This window comes from Nasonia vitripennis (assembly GCF_009193385.2).
Source record: "Nasonia vitripennis strain AsymCx chromosome 1 unlocalized genomic scaffold, Nvit_psr_1.1 chr1_random0003, whole genome shotgun sequence".
Classification (NCBI taxonomy): Eukaryota; Metazoa; Arthropoda; class Insecta; order Hymenoptera; family Pteromalidae; genus Nasonia; species Nasonia vitripennis.
Window position 1 is genome coordinate 2,737,950 of NW_022279589.1, and position 26,707 is coordinate 2,764,656.

At 33.9% G+C, this 26,707-nt stretch overlaps 2 protein-coding genes across 25 annotated transcripts in view; one reads left to right on the forward strand and one right to left on the reverse strand.

Moving 5' to 3' along the window:
• The window catches only part of LOC100678131 (carcinine transporter), a 440,470-nt gene extending 416,692 nt beyond the window's left edge, over positions 1-23,778 (reverse strand). For 3 of the 24 annotated variants that reach the window (XM_032601261.1, XM_032601259.1, XM_031930862.1), the window contains exons 1-2: positions 23,655-23,759; positions 23,220-23,366 (exon numbers count right to left, since the gene is read on the reverse strand). Coding sequence is in view for 5 of the 24 variants with exons in the window: in XM_031930946.2 (XP_031786806.1) it covers positions 22,822-22,829 (8 nt within the window). In the remaining 19 variants the exon portion in view is untranslated. Of the gene's footprint in view, positions 1-22,821 lie in introns of all 24 variants that reach the window. The other 21 variants (XM_032601257.1, XM_032601255.1, XM_031930816.1 and 18 more) reach the window with 15 other exon arrangements.
• Positions 17,833-21,308, forward strand: LOC100118160 (DNA polymerase subunit gamma-1, mitochondrial). The gene has a single exon (XM_008215016.4). The coding sequence runs from the start codon at positions 17,905-17,907 to the stop codon at positions 21,274-21,276; it is 3,372 nt and encodes a 1,123-aa protein (XP_008213238.4). The 5' UTR covers positions 17,833-17,904; the 3' UTR covers positions 21,277-21,308.
• Positions 23,779-26,707: the final 2,929 nt, after the last annotated feature.

Sequence of the window (26,707 nt, forward strand, 5' to 3'; positions counted from 1 at the left end):
TTTGAAATTATTGATTTTAAACACCCAAACAATCACTCACTCCTCACCCGGGGCACCATGAACAAAAGCTAGTGAATTCAAATTATATATGTATATATTAAATTAAAATGGTGGAATAAGTGAGGGAAGTTTGGGTGAATAAATCAACGCAAAACACAATGAATTTCGCGGGAGAAAAAAGACGACTTGCCGCGGCGTAAAAACTCTCACGGAGTAGAGAGAAAAGCCGGGACAAGCTTATAGCTTTATTTTAGAAATAAGGAAATTATACAAAGAAAAGTGACTCTAGGATAGACTAAACGAATAGAGAGAAACGCAATTAAAATGTACGCTTATACAAAAAAGAGAGACTCTACTATAGACCACAACCGAGAAAGAAACGCAAGTAGCTTAATTCTATCGCCGCGAGGTACCTTTCGCACGCTGGTGAGCTCTCCGACCTTAGACGCAAAACGAGACGTGGACAGCGCGACGTAAAGCCCTGGCCGCACGTTGGTGGGATGCACCTTCCTCGGTCGCAGGACGCCTCGACGTCTCGAGGGAACCAATTCTGGACCACGGGCAGGCCTTTCCAGCCCTGCCGCGTAGGTAGCAATCGCCGGGTGGAGATCGACACGGCGAGGAAGCTCACACGTGGCCGAAATCCCAACACTCGAAGAATTCACACAAACCGCACACCGCACGCAAAATGCACACACAGTACGCAACGCACGGTGATACAATAAAGAGTGTCGATCGTCCAGAAAAATACGATGATGACGACTCATTCGCTTACTGCATTCTTCAACTTAGAAGGTAAAAACTATTATTTTATATACTGGCTTATTATTTGATTAATTTAAACTATATTTGCTCATTAATCTTATGATTTTATTGCAGAATCAACACAAGTTTAATAGTACTGGTTTGATAACTGAAACTCGTACCAATAGCAACCTAATGGTGAATTACCGTAGTAGCAGTACTTCTTCGAGTATTCATGGATCTGCTGACTGACTAGGCATTTCATTAACCCATGTGGTAAGAAATTTTTTGTTTATATTTTTGTTTGTAAAATATATTAAATTTCCTTATTCAAAATAAATGTTTAATTTATTTGTTTTTTATTGTTGCAGTGATGTTGTTTAGTGTTCATTATCCAAGTTAGTCATTCCATTAGCCCAGAGAGAAATATGCATTTTTATGTGAAGTTTGACGATGAAACTTAGTGGATGACAGCCAGATACCACGAGTAGAAATTGGTTCCATCGACAAATTCAAGAAGTATAAAGTTATTATTGAAGAAGAAACTCGCGATGCTCTCATTGTATTTTTTGAAGGTAATTTTAATTAATAATTTTTGTATTTGTATACCTAATATATCAAAATATTTTATTACATGTTAAATTATTTTTCAGATGATTTAGAGAAATTGGAAAGAAAGATTTCAAGTAGTAGAATTAGTATCCCCCCTAAAACTTTGTGCAAACAGCCTCTGATCTTTCAGAAGTCAGTGATAGTCCACAATCAAAGAAGGATAATTTAAAATCCATCAGTAAAACTGTTGATATTCTCGGTGCAAAATTAAAGGACATATCTAATAAGGTAAGATGTTGGTTCATTTCATTAATTGTGTATATATATATATATATATATCATGAATCTTTTGGTATCGAATACTTTGTGCATGTTTCATTTCCCTCATTATTTTATTTAGCTTGGAAATGGCTAAAAATGTTTTATCATTCTCACCATTTGGTTAGTGAATCATCGTGGGATGGTTTCAATTTTTGTTTTTTTGGTTACGTATGAAGCAAAGAGCTTTATACACACTTTCTTTAAGAATTATTATATTTTGTTAATATATTTCAATTAAAAAAATTTATTTTTTATGATATTTCGTAAATTATATTGTACGTAAAGGTATGTTTATTGAAAAAAACCACTTGGTGTCATGCCTCACCAAAATAAAAAAAAATTGAAACTCATTCCCACGAAGATTTTTCTGTATCAGCTGTCAAATTTGTTCTTTTTGAACGAATTAATACTGAAATCAAATAGTTTTTAAGGCTATACAGTAAGAGCGTTTCTTTTCTGCTCAATGGCGAGTTTAATGTCAAGCTCGATGCGCCGCGAGCGAGCGAGATAGCTTTTCGCAGGAAACACGCGCCACTATCCGCGCACGGCAGAGCGACTACGCGAGAGACTCCTTTCTCTCTCTCTCTCTCTCTCTCTCTCTCTCTCTCTCTCTCTCTCTCTCTCTCTCTCTCTCTCTCTCTCTCGTCCCATCTTCCGTATGTGTATAGCCTCTTTTGCCAGCCAGCCGCGCGATTAGGGGATGACGACGGACGAACAAAGGGATATGCGTATGTGTATGCGACGACGACCTCAAGTGCTGCTGCTGCTGATCCACGGATGTTAACAGCCGGACTTTCTTGCGGGAACGGCTTCGATTATTTATTCCCGCTGCTTTTTTTTCCTCGCTTTCGACGTTTCGATCGGGGGCGCGGGGGGGACCGAAACAGAGTAAGAGAGAGAGGAGCTTTTTCTACCACGCGACGCGTAAAGAGTTATTGGAAATCTTTACGGGCGCGCGCGCGGCATGAGGATACGTATTTTTATCAGTCGTTATATTGAATACCTTATAAACATAGATATCAAGTTAGTAAATATAAATTGTATCGGTCCCTCGCGGTAAAAATCGTATTTTTATTCGAACATCTATATAAGCATTTGTAGGGTTATAATCGTAAGATTCTGTATACTGACTAACTTACGAGGTAGTTACAAAGCGAAAAATTCAATAAAATCAGACGCTCCATGTCCATTCAAAAATCTTCGCATAAAACGAGGCGAGAAAAAAAATTGGTAAGCCTTTATTTTCCGACGCATCGTGCGTGCATACACATCCCAAAACAATCAGGCGGCTGGTTGTCTCTGTGTTTCTGTCTCCCGTGCGCAGCAGTGCGTCTCCTCTTCCGCAGCCTTTGCGGGAGCAAGTGTATACACCTACGCGAAGACTTCCTGCCGGGCGCCGCAGCACCATCTGCGACAACTCGACACTGTGGCAATGCGCTACAGATATTTACGAAGCAATTTCACGATCCATACCTGCGCTTTCGTTTTTGCGAGGGCGTCGGGCATTAACATTTTTGCTAAACATGCTAAAAATTAAAGCAATCTTGTCCATTTCCCGTCGTGTCCTCGTCGCAGTCTACTTTGCTTCTCTCTCTCTCTCTCTCTCTCTCTCTCTCTGCTCAGCTCTTCCTCCATATAGACCGACCCTGCATGCGCACGTGTGCATTTTCCTCTGCTTGGTTTCGTCCTTGTATTTCTTGCACAAAGATTATAAAGTAAGCACCTTCATAAGACGTAAGAGTTCTTAAAGAATATTTATGCGATCGAGTCCCTAGCTCTTTTGATCGACTTCAAAACTTCTATAACTCTGATCTATGATTTTCCGGAGTCTTTGATTATACACTCGTGTATTATATAGCCGCTTTTCTCGGAAGAGCGCCGCGTATACGAGATTCGAAAAAAGGAAGAGCAAGCCCCTCGCTTTTTGATTCCCCGTAGTGAGAGAGTGAGCAGCTCTGGAATCTCATTCAAAATACAGCCAAAGAGCTGCATTTACGCTCATCATCTATCTTATTGTTCACTAATGAATCCGTAGATGACGGAAGCGCGGCGCAAGTTGCTCGGGAACAGGTTGCGTTAATTTTGAGCCTCCTCCTTTTTCATCTTGCTCCCTCCAGCCGAGCCTGCCAATCATTTTTTCTATCAGTTGTCGCTCCTTTTTTCCTCCTTTTCTTTTCTCTCGCTACACACACGCGCTCGTCTCCACGTATTTCTCTCGCGCGCTGCTTTCGCGTTTTCTCTATAATGCGCGATTTACTCGCGCTCACGCGTTTTCTCACAAAACAAACCGGCTGCTCGGCTGCATTTAGATTGAATTTAGATGAGTCAAGCCTTAATACCAGTCATCTCGCTTAATCTAACTTCTGTTCGCTTGGAATTACAGCGTTCTATCTTCAAATCGTTATGTATGCTCACCGCTTTCGTAAGTTTCGGCCGATGCAAACCAGAACGATTTGTATCTTGATCGCGCACGAAATGGATAAAAATCAGCTGCTCATAACGCCCTCAAAAGTCCCCTGCAACAATGCATCCTTATCTTGGTTGAAAAAAGGCACGTACGGTAGCAGGATTTCAGCACAACTCGCGTTTGTCGTGAACAGCCCAGTTTCACGTCCACGCGGGTCCACGAGGCACCTTCTGACCTTTCCACTGTACATACATTATACGGGTGTTGCACATACTCCCCCTAATAGGCTACTGTAGCGCAGAATCGCGCGTCAACGCTCCGCATGATTATTCAAATGGAGTCAGAGGTGAATTTCACACGCGCGCGGACGCGCTGTACTATAGGTATCATTTTCGAGAGGTAGCAACACACAACACAGCTGCTTGGAATTTTTAAATTCAGGCATAACTGTATAAGAAGGATTGCATTTTTTTTAAGTATTTATCAATTATCGAATTTATCAAAATTTGCACGAAATATCGACACCAAAATCAATTAAGCGCTTTACTCCCAGGAAAAAGAGAGGTGCGATGTTCCACAGTCGAACTCTTCGTGCGGCTTTACATCCACCGAATTCGCATTCTCCATTTTTTTTATGTGCTCTGAGTGTGTCAGTACATCTCCTGTTGGAAAAAGTTAATAGAAGCCAATAAGATATTTTATCGTCTTGAATTGTGAATTTTAATCATACTTTTTGAATTAGGGTTTGATAAAATACGATATAAGTCCATGTAGGTGGATACAGGCCTATATTGGCCGATGAAAACTCCATGTAAAAAATTACAATTCAAACCGATAAAAATAAAGATGATCTTGAATATATTGATTTCAATTGTAATTTTTTGCAGTTTTTATTGTCATATATCGACTTCTATCGGCCTATATCAATTTATATTGCATTTTATTGACCCATAATAAAAAAATTGCATTAAGATTCAGTATGCAAGCTGATAAAAATCTTACCGACTTGAATGGTGAATCTTATCGATTTTTATCCGTTTCAATCGGCTTTTTCCAGCAGGGTTCATAAGCTTTCGGGTGTTTGCGCTGCAGCATTTTTCTGCGCTCACCCTGGTAGAAATTTAACGAGTAAAAATGGCTACGAGGTTAAGACTTAGCTATTTGCTTTTAGCTGAAACTTAACTAAATGTAAACGAAAATTTAGCTAAGAATCAGTTAAACGGCATGTTAAGTATGGTGGGTTAGATTTTGAGGTTATAAGAGCACGTGGCTCGCGCGGCTAGCTCAAGTCCCAACAGTTGCAGAAGCAGACTCGTATATAATAATTAATAGATTACGATACAAATGGCGTGAATAGCACTTTTAAGCACGGCGAGCGTGTGACGTATATTCGCCAAAAAATAACTAACATTACGATACAGTTGTCTTTGACAGTATATGTTAATTTGATAAGCCAGATTTTCAATTTTGATACTTTTGTGTCTCTTTACTATGTTTTATTAACCTGCAAAGAAAAAACACATAATTGCAGTTACCTCATGTGGCGAAAGTGAATTCCCAACCTCAAAAATTCTCTTAACTAAAACTTAACTAATTTTAGCTAAGTAGCCATGTATAAGGACCTATTCAATAAACGATTTATTAGCTAAATCGTAAGCGGTTTTTTTTACTTATTCGCTTAAATAAGCGAAATTTTAGCTGAATAACCGTTTACATTTCTACCAGGGCAGCCGCGGCTGCTATGATCGTACATATTTTGGCTGCTCGAATTCATGTTGAACAAACGAAAAAGTATAGGTGCAGAGAGATAACGCCCACTCGAAGCCCGACCATATCTGTTCTTTGCACAGCATTGATTATCCACTTAGCGGAATTTAGCATACAGAGTTCTCTCGCGCGTTCGGCCATATAATAACAAGGTCCTTCAAATTAGCCTCTCTCTCTGTCTGTCTCTCTCTCTCCCTCTCTCTCTCTCTCTCTCTCTGTCTCTCTCTGCCTCTCTCTCTCTCTCTCTCTCTCTGTCTCTCTCTCTCTCTCTTTCTCTCTCTCTCTCTCTTCTTTTATTAAATTTTTATTAAAAAAGAAGAGAGACAGACTACAGCTGTCCTCCTTTGTGAGCCTGCTGTGGGAGTATATACGCGAGTGTAATAATCTACCGACGGGCAAAAGAGAAACTCGCAGAATTGCAATGCCTTGCGGAATCGCGAGCTCCCGCAAACCAGGATCTCGTTGGCATATTATGAGCATATACGCGTGTGACGGTATATATAAAGACGCCGTGTGCGTGTGGCACGATTCGCTCTAAACTGAGCCCGATTGTATTTCACTAATCGCGTTAACGCAACGGGTACAAGAATCGTTACGTTTTGACGATGTGTAGTCTGCCATTTCTTCTGGTTTGGAAATGTTTGTATTATAAACTTTTGCGCTTTCAGCTCGGAAGTATAAAAATAATTTCGGTGATATTCCACGTAATGAGGTTGAACGAGAGCAAGAAAAAAACGGGTTCGAAAAAAAAGGTGGTATAACGATGTTTTAAAAAATAAGTTCTTATGCTGTACATAAATCTATTCATCTCTGCGCAAAGCGGAGCGGGGATGTTTCCACCTCGAGACGCGCAATCATTTATCGCTCAAAGTTGCAAATTTTCTGATTTAGTATCCCTGGTAAAAATAACTTATTAAATCCGATTCGAAAGATAATAGGGTTTAATTGGATTTCTTAATCGGAAATTATCGAATTAAAACCTATTTAATCGATTAAAATCTATTTAATCTGATTATAAGTTTTAGTCGGTCTTAATCGGATTTAAACAGTTGTGTTTTTAAATAAAATGTTATATTTGTTGAAAAATATATACAACTGATTGAATCCGATTAAAACCGACTAAAAGTTATAATCAGATTAAATAGATTTTAATCGATTAAATTGGTTTTAATTGAATAATTTCCGATTAAGAAATCCAATTACAATCTATTACCTTTTGAATCGGATTTAATAAGTTATTTTTACCAGGGATATACAATAAAAGGAAGTTTTAACGGTCCGGTCGTATAAACCGATTCTTTTCCTCAAAGTGTTAAGGGGATGTCGGAGCTAAAAACACTGTTTTTCTGTTCTATATAACTTTACAATTAAAGCTTGCAATAAAAAACGAAAAAAGTGCGGCATAGTGTTGAGTTTAATTCTACCAAAACAAAATACCAATCGACCTTTTAGTTTATTTTTTAATTCGTAAAATACGAGAGGGTGTTGACGCGTACTCCTGCGATCACAGTGGCAAACTTAAAATCTTATTCTGCTACTAACTTTTTATAATTTCGATTTTTATCAATATAATGAAAAGAGCGCCATAGTGTTAAGTTTCATTATTCATTCTACCATTCTAACCAAAGTAAATGTCGATTAGACTTTTATTTTTATTTTTTTAATTTGTAAAATACTATATACCTAGCGCGAAGCTATTGCTCCAACATTCCCTTAAAGTCTTGCCAAAACAAAGTCATGAAGCTAAAACTACCCGCTGAACAGTGCCCGCTAAGCAGTGCCGTAAATTGGTGCCGCCCTACTTTACTTAACCGCTAAATGTTACTTTCGCCCCGCCAAATCATACTTTTGCCCCGCTAATTTTACTTTCGCCCCGCAAAAGTAGTTTTCGGGAAAAATATGCAACTTTCGCCCCGCTTATCCGGGGCAAAAGGTGAGCTTTCCGGTCAGAAGTAGAATAAAATAATGTACGATACACGTGCCATAAGTCGTTCTTCATGGCTCGGCGTTAAGCGCACTCGCTATATATGCTCGGGAGCTTATACACGCCGTGACGTAAAGTACGATTTATGCCACTTGTATCGTAATCAACTATTAAACCTCAATATTTTCAAAACTATAAGGTTTCGATAGTTGCGCAACAAACTCATCCATGATAGACAAAAAATATATCTTTTTCCTATACTTCAAGTGAATTAAAGCCATTTTACTCCCGTAATCGTGGAACATACAAAACACGTTTTTTCAGTCTTTGATTTTTTACTGCGAAAATCAATAGTCATCGTCTGAAATTTCTGTAGCATATAGCTCTTAACATGGCACGTCAACATGTTTTATTTTCGTGAGGTTATAATATTTAGTTTTTGAGATACGATTTTTTTTGAAAAGTCACATTTTTCATTATTGCTCTCGATCGGAACAGTCGATCCCAACCACCAAGCAGGAAAAAGTATGTAATTTTTCGAAACGTCGGAATTGAAACTCTTACAGAGCTAATTCAGAGCGTTATCAAAAAATTTCATTAGTGGGTACAGTGAGAATACGGAACAACTTCAGAGAGTTCAGCAACAAAAAAATCAACACGCTTGGCACTAAGCAATTTCTAGTCTCACAAAATTTTACATATAAAGCCATAGTATTAATCTACTCACGAATTAATTATTATTAGATTAAAAATTCACTTGGAGCTCCCATAGAACATATTAAATAATGAAATTTTTTTAAAATCATTCCTAGTAGAAAATTAACAATTTTGGTCGGTTAACGTGTCAATGAAACGGAAGCATTTTTTTCTAAAACCAATATCTGAATTTCTTATAAATAATCAACTCTATGGTAATTAGTTAAAGCATCTACATTATAATATGTTTACGGGGACATTTTTTATTTAAACCCGATAGTAAAAAAATAACCATGGCGTAACGTTTTTAATTACGAATTTGACCAAAGGTTAACCAATCGATGCTGAGTGTTTCTACCAGGGATTATTTATTTAATTAACTCTATTATTTTCGTTAAGTTACGATATAGTTACGGTTAATGAGGTTTACAAGCTTAGATTTTGAATTTCCCTTGCTTTCACTATAACCTTCCTCAGATTTACGAGCGTGCTTTTAAATTAACAAATAGTTTGACGAAATATTGGTAGTAGCTGCGTGGATTACATAGATTTAGTAGCTTTCGTTTTAAATTTTTTAGTTTTTGCTCGCCTTTCATAAATATTACAAATTAAATTATGACTTAACAAAAGCTGATAATAGAGGCGTTGGTTATTTAAATGTAGACGCTTAGGTTATATATTTGTCTTGCTTTCGGTCGTCTTCCATACATTTTGAAGTCATCGGTTTGAATAAATAATTACAACAAAATATTGATTTTAGCTGCGTACCAGCTTTTTTTTTATTAAAAACTTATTCAACAAAATATTCATAGTAGCTGCATGGTTCTAGGTCTTCTATTTACTGATTTATTATCATTATTCCCTATTTTTATGTTGTATTAACAAAAATTAATTATCCTAGTAGAATAACCCGGCCAAAATCGTCTGACAATTTTCATTAGCCATCGGTTGACGCTGTTGGTTAAAAAATCTAACAAGCATAACGTTCAGGCAAGTTTGCGTCATCAGCAAACATCGGCGCATGAGCACTAGCTTCAGCCGCATTTACATATAACCATAGTTTCAAAACAAAACAAAAAAGAAAGAAGAAATAGAGGGAGACCTAATTCTAAGAAAGAAATAAAAGACCTTAAGAGAAAAATTCTAGAATTAGAGAATAAGTTAAGTACAGAGAAAGGTGTTAATGCTTCTTTAAAAAAAGAATGTGAGGAATTCAGGAAAAAAATATAGATTTACAGGACAAGGTCATCAATAGGATGGATCAATTCGGTAAGATTTACCAATTAGAGAAATATTTTTTTCGTCCAAAAATTCTAGTTTTACTTTCCTCCCTAAAAAAATTGTAATTTTGAGTAAAATTTTAGTAAAGAGATCTCATCTTTGCACATTTAAAGGGTGGGGGGTTGGAGCATTGTCAAAAGGTCTTAACTTACCTAACCTCAAAAATTGTTTACATCATAAATAATAAAAACCGCTGCCATTTCTTTGGCACGTAGCTTCCTTCAACATTATGTATTGCTTTAATATCAAAATTGATTTTAATTCATATATATTTCTATAAAGTTTTCATACTTTTTCGTTTGATGGATAAAATTATTTCTAATTAATTACATAAACATAATCAATTATAATTCTCTCTCTCTCTCTCTCTCTCTTTCTATCGTATAGGTATAATTGTTAAACTAATCTCCAAGATATATTATATCTGCCATTATATGTTTTATTTTCTCACACACCCTAGCAAAAAAAAAATTTTTTATTCACGGCTTAACTATAATGGCCACTTTATTCCCTGAAAAGCGGGACTAAAGTAGCTTTTTATTCCCTCGTATATGTTACTCCCGCAAATACGGGAGTAAAATTTAAAATTTTTTGAAAAATCACTCAGTATGTTAAATCTCATTTTATATTGATACAAAAAAAAAATTTAATGTTACATTTTTTTTAAATTATAATCATAATTTTGATCTACGTATCATGTCATGTAAACAAAATTTTAGAAACTTTTGAAAATTTTTGAAAATTTCATTTACATTGACTTCAGTCCCACTTTTCCAAGGAATAAAGTAGCTACACAGTTAAGTCGTGAATAAAGTTCTATATGCAACACGTGACTAAAGTCGATTATTCCCTCGGGTAGTTACCCACCCGCGGGAATAATCATCGACTTTAGTCCCTTGTTGCATAATGTACTATTTTAGCCCGCAGCTCGAGTAGGGGGCGTTTTTCGATTTTTATTACCCGCTAAATTTTTTTTTTCCCGCCGGTCTGAAAAACCTACTTTAGTCCCGCCTAAGAGGTCGATAAAACGTGAAAATCGTGATTGTGTGACAAAAAATCCATTAAATAGAAGCTGAGATCAAAATGATGCAGTTTTCAGTTATACAGAGTATACAGGGTGAGAAAAAAAATTAAACCTTAATATCTTTGAAACCGATTGGTTTCATAAACAGCCCAAAGATAGGAATCAAGACACTATATAATGCTAATTACCAAATCCAAAATTTCAACTTAATTATTGCCTTTTTACTCCAGTTATCGCGTCCCATAGAAAAACGACTTTTTTCAGTTTTTGATGTTTTTCTCCGGATCTGCCCGATAAAATGACCTCAAATTAAAGTGGTATATAGTTCTAATTACCTTCAATAATCATATATTATTTTAGAAAGGTTCGACATTTAGTTTTCGAGTAATAACGGTTTCAAAAAAATTCACTATGGTGTATAATAAAAGAACGACAAAAGATAATATAAATTCTCCGCGGTGAAAAAATAGGTAATTTTATTCTCTTTCATGTACATATTAAGCAATTTACTTTTATTGACTTTTTCAATAACTATTAGAAAAAACTGGATTCTGAAAACTAAAAAATCGCTATAAAAACACGCCTACAAAATGTAAAACGGACTGTTTTCCCATTATGGTATAGTTAAAACGAAGAAAATGAGAGTTGGTGGATTAAAATCCACTGAGTAGAAGCTGAGATACAGATGTCGACAAACGAACACACACACGCACACGCGCATACATCCGTACGGACATGTTCTAAAAACACTATTTTTCGACTAAAAATACATCAAAACACAGTTCCTATATGTTTTTACAAAAAATCAAAAAATTACTATTACAAGGCTTCCTTAGGAAGGAAGCAATATATACACTTGCTTATAGCACCAAAATACAGTATTCCGCGATTGCCATTATAATAACTTATATTAGCTACGTCTTATATTTGCGTAATTACGCCTAATTTTGGAAGCAATGTAGGTGAAGGCGACGATTGAAACTGAGAAGCAGTAACATACCCGTGACTTTCGTATACAATATTTAATAAAATAAACATTTTTAGTTATTAAATCAACAAAAACTTTGTTTTTCGCGGTAACCAACACAAACAATGTAAACTACGGCTCGACGTGGGGTCACAATTTGGTAATGCTGGCTATGACATCTCCTTTAAAAGACACGTTTGAATTGAGTCCCCTTAAAAGTGTTGAGGTTACTTTTGCAACAATTCATCTTCTGATTTGGATATTTATTCCCCTATTATTGTTATGTTTTGTATATTATGCTCATATCACGAAATATTTACCGGGCGCATTATTTTTAGTTTTCATTACACTTCTGGCTTTCGATTTTTTTAAATGTACATTGAAATTGGCATGGCAAAAATAGCCGGAGAAATTCTTTTCTTATTTTTAATTATCGTTTACAGCTTCTAGAAAAATAAATCCGTTCGAAATAATGTCTACCCATCAATCGATTGATGGGTACCTCTATGCTTAATAATTAATTGTCCTAATAAAAAGTATGTGCACTTAACCTCAAAAATGGAGTCAAATGTCGTCTGTATTAAATTTTTTTGTCACATAAAGAGTTCGATTTCTTTATCTATAATGATTATTTATTATAAATTAGCTTTTCATAAGTCCTAAATAAATTATGTCTCTTGTATCAAAAGGAAATTAGAATTGTAACGGTCACTTATGGGTCTGGGGAAGTTTTAAATTTCGCGCTGCGACACGAGCGACATTTGGTAGACGAGAATTGGTGAACGTCGATTTGTATGTGTGTGTGTGCGTGTGTGGGAGAAAATGCGAAGCGCCGGATCGCCGAGCAAGGCAGAGCGCTGCGAGAGGTCCAAGCGATAGGTTGGACTCTCCAGAATTTTAATATAGTCGGCTCGAGAGAAACTACAGAAACCCGAGAAGGGGTAAGCCGAGTTAATACAGTAATAATGATTAAAAGCGGGTATATTTCAAATTAGTTCCGTTTAGTTTTTGTAACGTATCAAAAGCTCACCGCTCTGAGGAGGCGACCAGGGAGTCGTAGCCCTGGAAAGGACATCATCCACTTGGCCGACGACGTGGCTTCGATCTCGTCGTACCCGCAGGTCCTAACGCCAGCCAACACACCAACGTCACTACACCGAGCGCAGAGCATCATCGAACGACGCATTGTAAGCGATAAAACTATAATTGCGATTTATATATCGAGCAGGCTCTTAAAATAGCAGCGAAAACAATTTTGTTTATTGGAGCAAAGAGATACCAAGTTCATTTATAACGATAGCGCGCTGCGCAGACCAATGTATGTATGTGAGTGTATGTCGGATTTGGCGAACGTTTATGTGCGCGTATAGTTTTAGGATTAGTTTGACGAACGACGCTATCCCAGTTGTGCCTCGCAAAATTTTGTACTCACAATAATATTATAATACATTATTTACTTGAAATATATATACCAATTTCCCCCATACATCCATTTTTTACAGAATTTATAAAAATTATCCTCTTTTTGACTAGCAACGTACCAGATGAACCTCCTTAATTTTCCTTAGTTCTCTGAGGTTCAAAGGAAGGCGGGCGTGAGGGATGATAACATGTAAATCTAAAATCCACCTACCCCTCGCACTGCGAGTTTCAGAACTCGGCATAGCGGAGGAAGGCGAGCGAGGGTTACAGCAATACTACACCCTGTTGGAAAAGGTCGATAGAAGTCGATTAGATCACTTATCGACTTGAATAGTGAATCTTAATTTCACTTTTTGCATTAGAACTTGATAAAAAGTGATAAAATACGATAAAAATCAATATAAATCGATAAAACTTAATATGAAAAATTACAATTGAAATCGATAGAACATGATCTTCTTGAAATTCTAGTCAATTGAAATCTTATCGACTTTAATGGTGAATTCTAATCGATTTCAATCGATTTCTATTCACTTTTTCCAGCAGGGCAGCTTCGCAGTCATTTTACTCTCGCATTTCTTATTGTAGAAAAACAAATTATCTATAAGTTACATAAACATACTCTTCAAAATTCTATGATTTGAGAATACTCATTTGAAGCATGTATTCATTTTCAATCCATGCGCCAAGAGAATTTTATAGGAACTACGCGGTTTATGTCGATTACAATAGCTTGTATACATGTACAAATTATTGGACAACTACAACATATTGTATACATGCTTGTGTACAATAATTCTCGCAATTGCTCACTTTCCTCCGTTGTGCCGAGTACGGAAACTCGCAGTGCATGGGGTAGGTGGGTTTGAGAGTTTATGTTTTTGATAAAATTCTTGTAATTGCTCGCCTTCCTCCGCTGTGCCAAGTACGGAAACTGACAATGCGAGGGTAGGTGGGTTTAAGAGTTTATGTTTTTTATGCAAACTTGTCGTGCGTGGGGTAGTTGGATTTAAACGTTTTGGTTTTAAATTTTATCCTCCCTTCGCTCGCCTTCCTCCAATGTGCCGAGGAGTTTTTATAAAAACTACATACACTCTTTTAAAGTATGAAATTTCTGAGGAGGAATTACTTCAATGCGAAGCGGATCTTACGCGATTTGTTTACTTGTACGAATATTTTTACGGCCAAGAATCCATCATGACGTTTAATGTTCATACATTACTGCACGTTGTAGAGTCTGTTAGAAAAACTGGTCCATTATGTGTAAATTCCGCCTTTCCGTTTGAAAGTAATATTTTTAATTTAAAAACCCACGTTAAAGGTCCCAAAGGCATGGATAGACAAATGTGTCGAAAACATTTGCAATTGTTTACTTTTAAGACTGGAAAATTGAATAATGTTGTAACGTCAAAAGAAACAAAACAATGTTGCATTAATTTATTTTCTAATAAACGATTGAGCACATTCTACGAAAAAAATTCTGAAGAACTAACTTATTTTGGAAGGAGTTACTTAAGGAAAATAAACGGATTGGGTGACTGTTTATCGTACAAAAAGTGTATATTGAAAGGCGTTGTTTATCACACTATAAAGTATACTTGCTGCAAAAAAAACGGACGATACTGTTATCCAATTAATTTCAGGCGAGTTTGCACGTATAATTGATATTTTAGATGTTGATCACAAGTGCTTCTTGAAAATTTCACTATTCAATATAGCCTCTGATGATCCTTTTACAGGCGTTTCCCATATTAAACTCATTATCTCTGAAGATACTAAAACTCTTACCACGCAATAAATAGTGTACAGCGTAAAATAATTCTAGTAAATGTTAGAAATAATCGATATTTATGTACTCTCCCAAATAACATCGAAATGCAATAAAATCTCTACATGTATAAATAATATTATTACTTGTTTTATTCCTTTACCAAAAATGTATTACTTTGATTATTAGAATAGATTAACACACATTGTTGCATAACCAATGAAAAATAAATTATTAGCATTAATTTAATAACGTATACCGTTGAGCCCTGCTGAAAAAAGTGAATAGAAATCGATTGAAGTCGATTAGAATTCACCATTTAAGTCGATAAGATTTCAATTGACTTAAATAGTGAATCTTAATTTCACTTTTTGCATTATAGAACTTGATAAAACCTAATAAAATACGATAAAAATCGATATAAGTTGATAAAACTTAATATGAAAAATTTTAATTGAAATTGATAGAATTTCAAGGAGATCATGGTCTATCGATTTCAATTGTAAATTTTCATATTAAGTTTTATCAACTTATATCGATTTTTATCGGATTTTATTAGGTTTTATCAAGTTCTAATGCAAAAAGGGGAATAAAGATTCACTATTCAAGTCGATAAATAATCTAATCTAATTTAATGATATTCAAGTCGATAAATGATCTAATTAAATCTAAAAGAAAAAACAATTTTTTTTTTATTAAATATTATAAACGGATCGCCTTATGATTAAATTCAAATTTATTGACAAAATAAGTTACAAATATTGTAAGATTGATCTATTGTATTATCTGCTATAGCGATTATAATATATATGAAAGCTATTATAAGCTAAAAAATATTACAATCCTTTAAAAATTAATATTTTACTTATAATTTACCATTTAAAAAGAGTCCAGACTAATGATGTGATTAAAAATAAATGGAACTAAGAGAATGATTATTGTTTCGTTTATTTGAATCGATTAAAGGACAATCAAAGGCTACTCCTAAAAATAAAGATTGGAATCGATTAAAGGACAATCAAAGGCTACTCCTAAAAATAAAGATTGGAATCGATTAAATATTATACAAGGTGATTGCCGTTGAAACAGGTTCAAATATTAAAGAAAAAAACAATTAAATGACATTACAAGAATATTAATTATTTTGATTATTATAATCGATTAAAGTATATATCAAGCTTTTGGAAAAATAGTATTGGGATATATAGACTATTTATTAAAGAATAGTGGTTTTCAAATCGATTAAAACAGATTGACAAAATAACATTTAAATGATATAACAAGAATAGTATTTGTTTTGGTCATTAAAGTCGATTAAAGTATATTCAGAGCTATTCATAAAACTAGTATTGGGATCGATAAACTATTTAGTAATGAATAGTGATATTCAAATTGATTAAAATTACTGAAAAAAATTACAATTCAACTGCACTAAAATAATTACTACATAAACATCGATAAAAATATATTAAATTTAGTACTGATTTTTCGTATTAAAACCGATTTAAATCGATTGGAATTTAATCGACGAAATTTGGCTAGTCGATTGAATGGATTCAACCCGATTAAATTCGATTCAATTTTGATCGATTTCAATCGATTTCTATCGCATATTTTTACCAGATAAATAAATTATTGAGCTCGGGGAGCGTGGTGTAGCTGGGTTTAAGCGCTTTGGTTTTAGATTTTATTCTCGCTTCGCTCGCCTTCCTCCGATGTGCCAAGGTGTTTTTATAAATAAATTATTAAGCTCGAGGAGCATGCATGGTGTAGTTGGGTTTAAGCGCTTTGGTTTCGATGCATTGAAATTTACGGTGCGTAGAGTAAATGGCTTATCAGAGCATATGAAGTTGAGACTAAAGCTTGCTGCATTTTATTGAAAAATTGATATAAGATTTATAATCGGTTACTCCGAAATTCTTGTTAGTACGCAAGATTTTTTTTTAACAAAAATAAAGGAATGAATTTTGCTATGTATTTCGTATGAAGTTGTTATTTGTATTATTTTACAAATCTGATAACAGATTTGTAATCAGAGACCCTAAAATCCCCTTGTAGTATATAGCTTTATCACAATACCCGAATTATGCAGTAATTTGCATAATTCGGGTATTGTGATGATTGCATATCAGATTCGTAATCAGCGACCCTAAAAACCCCTTATAGTAAATAGGTTGATGCGTAATTAAAATATTTTACAATTCCAGTACATAGTGTAAAAGGGGCTTTATTGTTCTATTGCATTTATATTGTTGTTTAAACGTTTTGATTATTCTAATAATGTCTTAATAATTCATACTTTTCATATAGTTTATTACTCAACAGTTTTCAACCGCCTGTAATGCCAAAATTAAAATATTTACGATTTCAAAAATGCGATTCGGGTAAAAGTACGTAAAAAGTTCAATGAATGTTTATAACTGTTATTTAAGTTAAAAAATTATTTTTTTACAGTAAGTTTTATTATTTTAGTACCTAATTAATTGCCCGATATTCAAAATTTATTTACAGAATTTTTTTTTTTTATCGATTTTAAAACTATTCAAATTTACCGCTTTCTGTTCTGCCACTTTTGTCATCGCTGTTTTTAGTTTTAGTTTGACATTTTCTTATTCATCGGTGCAGCCACCGGTAATTCGAACATTTTCGAATTGATGCAGGGTCGCCCGATGGCTGACTTCAGGGGACAAAGCAGATCGCTTTTACCGCGTTGCCCCCTGAAGTTGGCATTTGAGCGACTGAAATGTCGGCACAGCAGTTTGAATATATAGTAATTTCCTCCGGTAACAGGGGGCTCTGTTACTCGCTTGTTATAGCGATTCCGCGCAGCGGTAGTCTAGCGGTTTCTGACCGAAAAAGTAAGCCACTTTTGAAACACGGAGTTTGGTCTACTCCTCTCCTACTCCGTGATGTTCTCTTCTGTAATTTAACCTTTTATATCCTCTGTTTATAATAAATACTGAAAAATGAAAACAATAAATGAATAAAAATTGATTTGATTATATTAATGTATAAAAATTAGTATATAAAGATGCAAAATTTACTCAATTATAAGCGATTTATAACATTTAAAGTATTTCTTTCTAAAAATACCTTACTTTTAAGCTTCTGTAAAAGTTACTACTATTCAAAGTTAAATTATTCAATATCTAACTATTATTATTTCAGTACTATTAAATTAGATGTATTAAAAAATGTTGACTTTGTAAATGACTTGAATAATGCAATTGTCTCCAAAAGATATTTCTGTCAATCCACTAACTTACTAAATGAAATAACTAAACAAAATTTTCAGACAGATGAGTCTAGATTCAATGAAATTAATTTACAAATGTTATCTAAAAATTTGTATAGTCAAATTTTTGGTAATGAATGTAATTTTAATCTTAATTCATTAAATGAAAGTAATGTTCATGCTATTAAAAAAGAATTAAAAGACTTTGGAATTATTATTAAGAATACATCTGAAATACCCAATGTCAATCTTTTAATTCCAAAATTAAAAGGACAAAATATTGAAGAACATTTCAAACAAATATCTGATGAGCAAGTGCAACCGTACATGAAAATAATCGAACATTTTTTTAATGAATTACCTCCAATGCCAAAACATTTTATTTTTGAAGAAGGATGGACACGATATTCAAATAATGGACATGAATCAGTTAGTTACCCAATAGAAGAAGGATTAATTTTTGATGTAGAAGTTTGTGTAAAAAATGGACCACTTCCAACTTTAGCAACTGCAGTTAGTAAATCTTCGTGGTACAGTTGGGTTTCCAAGCAACTTATAGATTGCTCGTCAAATTTTATGTTTAATTACTTAACTCCTGAATCTCTTATTCCGATAGAAAGTTCAGTCGATAATAAGGAACAAATAGATGTTGATAAATTTCAGCAAATGCCAAAAATTATAATTGGTCATAATGTTTCATTTGACCGTGTTAGAGTTAAAGAACAATATTGGTTAAATCCAAGTGCTACAAAGTTTTTAGATACAATGGCTTTACATATATGTATAAGTGGTTTAAGCAGTTATCAACGTGCTATTTTAAAATCTACGAATTCAAAAGATGAGCATGAACATTTGAAATCAATTTCTTCTTTAAATAGTCTATCTGATATACATAAGTTTTATTATGGTTTCAATTTAAATAAGCAAGGTAGGGATATTTTTATGAATGGAGAAATACAAGATATTAAAAAACAATTTAATGAGTCAATGTTATATTGTGCCTCAGATGTTGTAGCAACTCATAAGATTTTTAAAAAAATGTTTCCTATTTTTATTAAAAGATTTCCTCATCCTGCTACATTAGCAGGCATGTTAGAGCTTAGTACTACATATTTACCAGTTAATTATAATTGGAAAAGATATTTGGAAGAAGCTGAAACAACATATAAAGATTTGAATTTTGAAAATAAAGTTTGTTTAGCAAAAAGAGCTGATGAAGTGTGCAGATTATCAATAAGTAGCCAATACAAAAATGATCCATGGATGTGGGATGAAGATTGGTCTATAAAAAATATGAATTTAAAGAAAGGTTATGATAAAATTTGGAAAATAACTACAATTATTCCTGTTACTGTGATCGTCAAAACAATATTAAATAAGCAATTTAGATATTTACATAAAACAGAAAATTTTTTACCGAAAAAATTGCCACATATGCCTGGCTATCCTAATTGGTACCGTAAACTTTGCAAAAAAAATAAAATAAATGTATTTCCAAGAACTCAACAACTTAGTACTTCAATGTTAATAACACCAAAACTTTTAAATCTCACTTGGGAACAATACCCTCTGTATCATATTAAAAATCATGGTTGGGGATTTTTAGTTAAAGATTTGAATAAATGTGATATTAAACCATCTGATTGTGAATTGTTATCTCAAACTACTGCTAAAAAATTACAGTCTTCAAATCAATGTCTAACAAAATTAAAATCTTTTGATAAAAATTTCAAACCAAGTCTACCAGATAACAAAATTGAAAATTTTTTTTTTAAATTACCACATAAAAATGGAATTTTATTTAATGTTGGAAGTCCATTATCTAAAGATTTCCTCAATAATTTTTCAAAAAATATTTTAGACAGTATAACTACAAGCACTTCACGTATAATAGAAATTTCTAAAATGTCTTCCTATTGGAAAAATAACCGGGATCGAATCTTATCTCAACTTGTTATTTGGTTGGACTCAAAACAAAATGTTAATTCAAAAAATAGCACTAATTATATAAATTTTGGAGCAATAATTCCTCAAGTTATAGTTTCAGGAACTCTTACTCGAAGAGCTGTTGAACCTACTTGGATGACTGCTTCTAATGCTCATTGTGAAAGAATCGGATCTGAATTACGTGGTATAATAAACGCCCCATCAGGTTATAGTATTATTGGAGCTGATGTTGATAGTCAAGAACTTTGGATTGCGTCAATCATTGGAGATGCTTTCAAAAAAGACATTAAAATTCATGGTTCAACTCCTTTTAGCTGGATGACATTAATAGGTAATAAATCTGACGGTACCGATATGCATAGTGTTACTGCTAAAGCTATAGGTATAAACAGAGATCAAGCAAAGGTACTTAATTATGCTCGCATTTATGGCGCTGGACAGAAATTTGCTGAAAGATTGTTAAAACAGTTTAACCCTTCTATAACTGATAAAGAAGCAGCTTTAAAATCGAAACATATATATTTAATGACTAAAGGTAAAAAATATTATCGTTTAAAAAAACAATACGTATCTGAAAATCTCAGCAATAAATTATATACATCATATGAAGCATTTAAAATTTCTCAAATACACAAAAAATTAAGAGATGAAGTTTTTGAAAAAGGGAAATGGATTGGTGGGTCTGAATCAGTAATGTTTAACAGTTTGGAAGAGATAGCAGAACAAAATGAGCCAAGTACACCATTTTTAAATTGTAGATTAAGTAGAGCTTTAGAATATGAAAAAAATGAAAAGTTCCTTCCAACAAAAATAAATTGGGTTGTACAAAGTGGAGCTGTAGATTTTTTACATCTTATTTTAGTAACTATGAGATGGCTGATGAAAGACAAAGCAAGACTTTGTTTATCATTTCATGATGAGGTTCGTTATTTAGTACCATCAGAGTATAAATATAATGCAGCCTTAGCGATGCATGTTACAAATTTACTAGTACGTTGTTTTTTTGTATCAAGATTAAAAATGAAAGATCTTCCAATGTCTGTTGCTTTCTTCACTTCAGTAGAAGTAGATTCAGTGCTACGTAAAGAAACAAGTCAAGATTGTAAAACACCTTCTAACCCACATGGATTGAAAAAAGGTTATGGAATTCAGCCTGGAGAGAATTTAGATATTTGGACTGCCGTTAAGAAAAGCAAGGGTTATGTTGGAATGTTTAAGTAAATCACACAAAGAATAAAATTATTACCAAAAAACCAGACTATATTTCTTTACATATTAATAGTACATTTTTGTACAGTTTCAAAAACTATTTGCTACATTTAATATTTCAAAAAATTATAAAGAAACATAAAAAGTAAATAGTAAAACATAAATAATTGTAATAAAATGTGAAAAAATTTAAAAAATTGTAACATTCTGCTACATTTTTTCTTTCTTACTTTTTATAACATTTTTTACATATAATATTATTTTATCATAATTTTTTTAAATCCTCTATTTTGGCATTCAGTTTAGTTCAGTCTTTTACATTTTTTTATATACTGTTGTATATGGTCGATTATATTTTGAAATATAATTCACCTTGCTCATTCAATATTTTTGATTATGTTTATGATTGTTGTACAAATATTTTTTATATGAAAATGTAATCATGTTATACTTGTAATGTATTGAAAACCAATTATCTCTCAATATCCCCAATTGAGTTTATGAATTTTTTAAATAATTTCTTACATATTGATACATCTATCAGCTTAAGAAAGACACAATATAATGCCCTTATATATAATAATGGATACATAACTTAGATATACCGCAGAACTTACAAAAAAAATTACTAAAAATAGTTAATAAAAACAACTTTGTATTTCAAGACAATCCCCTCAATATTGAACAATTTTTTTGTTTTAAAGTATTGAGACTGCACTAAGACCTTAAAATGCAATTTATTACATTGGACAATGTAACCAGGAACAAAAGTATTATTATACCTAGAAACAGGAAAAGAATTAGTAATAAGAACAGTTTTAAAAAAAGCCATCGTAGTTTTCAATGTGCTACCAAATGGTTTGAAAGCCATAAATATAGAAAAACATCCCTAGTGGAAATAAAAAATGTAATAAAGTGTAATAAAATATAAGAAAATGTAACAAATCGTACAATTTTGTACGTTTTTGTTGGATTTCGAACCTTCCCTGCTGGAAAAAGTGAATAGAAATCGATTAGCATTCACCATTTAAGTCGATAAGATTTTAATTAACTTGAATAGTGAATCTTAAGGGGTCAAGCCTGGGTTAAATCCTGCAAAAAAACAAAAAAATATTCTTCTTACCAAAAAATTTTTGATTTGATGTAATTTGAAAAAAAAAATTCTATTGAAAATACATAAAATATACACCATTTTTATCGAAAAAAAACATGTATATACCTTCTAAAATCATTGACCAAAATTCATGACATTTCACTATATAAATAAGTGTTTTTAGTCACTTGCCACGGCTTTTTGAAAGATCCGAACCGTCTTCTTTACTCTATCCGGGCTTAAAATGTACCTTAAACATGCCACCTCGGACCGATCGAGAGACATTGCTAAAAAATATAAATCAAATACTGCTAGCAACAAATTTTGTTGCTAGCAATGTTTAATTGATATTTTTTAGATAACAAAATTTGTTGCTAACTATATTTAATTCGCTGTCTAGCTAAGCGACGAATCTAGCGAGGCGAACCAATAAAAGTAGATGGTAAAATTATAGTTTTTCCTACTTGTCCATTTATGTCCAAAATTGGATTCTGTCTTTTTCAATTTTTACATAGGAGTCAACCACCCATTGCTGAAATAATCTGCGACCCAAAAGGAGAGGATTAAATGTTAATGGTCTAATAGCAATCTTATATTTAGTGTAAGCCATTCGCGTTACACGTCGATTATTATCATTGTTATTAATGCGAATTCGCTCCATATTTCGGTGCCAGCCTAATGTTCCATAAGGATAAGAAATAGGATATATCCACGGTTCAACATTTGGATCCATTGAACTGACACATTGCAATTCTTTGTTATGTGTGTTTCTGATTGTTACATATGATTCAGGAATTTTTCCATCAGCAGTAGTCGAAAAAAATTGCAGCTACCTCGTTTGTTCTTTGAATATTATATCTACCTCTATCAGTTCCAGGTTTCAAAGAAAATAATAATTGCAATTCCGGTTCTCTTTCACTGGAATTTATTAATAAACGTTGATCTTCTATTTCTTGCTTCATCATTGCATAAGACTTAGCAAATACGTTATTTTCTCTGATAATTTTATCTAAAATAGAAATTGTCGTTTTATCAATGTGAGAGTCTTCACTCATTCTGAAATTTATGGCTTCATTTTGATCAATGAAAAAAAGTTGTCCAAATGCAGGATTTTCATTTTGAGATGGATATAAAGCTGTATTAATTTGGTAGTATACTTGACCTTGAATTTTAAAACAGTATGGTCCGACACGACGTGATTGAAAACTAACTAAATTAGCATTAAAGGAAGCGAATGACAATGAGTTGTTATAATAACGAATGTTTTCAAAAAAGTTATTTGATTTTTCAGGCGTACCTTCTAACAATTTTGAAAGCTCATCTGGAAAAGCAGGTGTAGTACTACCGTTACCGCTAAAGTAACTGTTCCATGACTACAGCAATCATTGAAAGCAGAGATTAGAGGAGAGATTGCCGATGAGCATGGGCGAAAGCGTGCCGCGCGATATGCAGTCGTAAGCTACTGCCGCCTCGCGGATTTTCGCCCGAACTATACGCATCTAGCTCGAGCGGAGGAGAGTAGTAGGGGCTCTGAGATTATCGAAAATGGCATATGTTTATCGATAGGGTGGGGTGGCTTGTTAGTTTGATTTATTTTTGTTTAAGCTTAAGCTTAACTTCTTTGTTTAGGTTTAATCATAACTACTTAAAATAATTAAAATTTTGTTTACATTCGTTCATTCTGTTATTTTAACATTCTTATTAGCATAATAATGTGCATGAATAATCAATACTCAGCCTGGTTTATCACCTCATTCTTTTCAACTCATAATAATATTGAAGAGGTCGAAATAAGGATTTACACACGAAAGTGTAATTTGATAAATTTCATCGTTCGATAAAACCCACAAAAATGTTAAAAAATTATTTTAATCTTTTCCGAACATCGGGCAATTTTTAAAGATTAATATAGGTGCACTTCAATTTTTCATAAATTTCAAAATGTACCTTTTTAACTTTCCACTTTCAGATTTTCAACTTTGGCTTTTAGAGTATTTCATAATAAGAATAAAAATCATCAAACAATATCTATATTGAGGCTACATGTACTTTATTACACTTAATGTAAAATAATATTATGAATAAAAAAAATCCCTGCACAAGATTTGAACCCTAGCTTTGCGCATTATCGGCTCCCGAATAGCTCTTCCCCTCATCTCTTTTTGAACAGCGCGCGAGCTCGGTGGTCCAATCAGCGCGCGAGACTGCAGCTGGTGAGTGCGCAGACGCGAGAGTGGGAGATTTTTGCTAGATGCATATAGTTCGAGTACGCACCGTATGGTGGTGTCATGATCGAATTCAGCACGCCTTTTTAACACGGCATCGGCAATCTCTCTACTAATCTCTGTTGAAAGATAATTCTTTACGTGCTACTTTTTCTGCATTAAAATGTTTTGCATTGCAATGAGTGCATAAAACATTCATCGGACCTAAATAATCTTGTTCGTCTACAGTATTTCCACGTTCATCGTTAATTAAATTACGTGCCGCTTGTCGTCTAAGCCGTTGATTTTCAGCTCTTCGCTGTCGCACTTGTAATTGGTGAATTTCTTCTTCTTCTGCAGTGCGCTGAGGTTTTCTGCGTGGCATTGTAATAAGAACGAAAAACAAAAGAAGAGCTCGAATTGTATGTGAAGAAGATGTAAATACAAATAAAGCTTATTTAAGACTAAAAAGTATGATAAATAAAAGAGAATAAAATATAATTGTTATATTTCATAAGACGGAATAGCTTTTTCGTAAAAAAAAGTTTTATGACAGTAAACAATATTACACATACATAAATTAAATAATATTGGTTATTATTAGTAGTAAGTAAGCCGGTATGGGGAGACATAATAAATGACGTCATCACTGCGCATCCTTATCGTATCAATGTCAACAAGTAATAAAGATAAGGTATCATGTTTATACAAATAAGTAATTAAAATTATCTTTATTACATGTAATATAGATAATTTTAATTAATTATTTATGTAAACAAACAATACCTTAACTAAATTATTTGTTTACATTGATAAGATAAGGATACAATAGTAATGATGTCATTTGTTTCCACACACCAAGTTAGTAAATAAAAAAATCATTTCTTACAATGTATAATGGTTTTTATTATAAAAAATATTATTATTCGAATTATCATAAACAATATAATTCCAATCACACATGTGTACACATACGTCCACTTACGCGAGCACACACACACACACACACACACACACAATCGTATCGTCTGCTAATGCATGAGGGACACTAGCTTCTTACACTGCGCTCTCTCTCTCTCTCTCTTACTCACACGCACACACTCTTTCTTACGCACACGCTCTCTTTTTCTCCCTATCTCTTTCTCTCTCACGCACAAGCTTTCCTTCTCTCTCTCTCTCTCTCTCTCTCTCTCTCTCTCTCTCTCACGCACACACTCTCTCTCCAGCTCTCCTTTCTCCCTCTCTTCTTCTATCTCTCACGCACAAGCTTTCCTTCTCTCTCTCTCTCTCTTACTTACACGCACACACTCTTTCTTACGCACACGCTCTCTTTTACTCCCTATCTCTTTCTCTCTCACGCACAAGCTTTCCTTCTCTCTCTCTCTCTCTCTCACGCACACACTCTCTCCAGCTCTCCTTTCTCCCTCTCTTCTTCTATCTCTCACGCACAAGCTTTCCTTCTCTCTCTCTCTCTCTCTCTCTCTCTCTCTCACGCACAAGCTTTACTTTTCTCTCTCTCTCTCTCTCTTTCTCTCTCTCTTTCGCACACACTCTTCCTCTCTCTCTCTCTCTCTCTCTCTCTTGCGCACACGCTCTCTCTTACGCACACACTCTCACACATCACTCCTTACTCTTAATTACTAATCTAGGCACACACACATACACGGGTAAATATAATTAATGATAAAACTTACGCGTTCACTATACACTCACGCACATAAACACAAAATTTCACGATACGACGTCGATTGTCTCTTCTTCAGCACTCGCCTCTATCTTCACGATGACAAGCTTTCCCCTGTCAGCTATGTTGTCGGCAGATGCAGGCGAGTCGAATTGACAAAATTATTCGCCTATATCAATCTCCGTATCGACTTCATCACCCTCCGCTTCCTCCTGCTGCAACTCCGCTTCCTCCTGCTGCATCTCCGCTTCCTCCTGCTGCTCCTCCCTTTTCACAAGATCTAGTATAGCAGCATCTTCATCGGCATGCACCACCTGTGTAAAGATACACATAATTAATCTATTGTGACAAACATAAGATATTCACCTTATTAACTAACTAACCTCCTGCTGCTGCATCACCTCCTCAGCAACCACCTCCGTCTGCTCCCTCTTATCTGTTCCTACGCTGCAACACCACAGT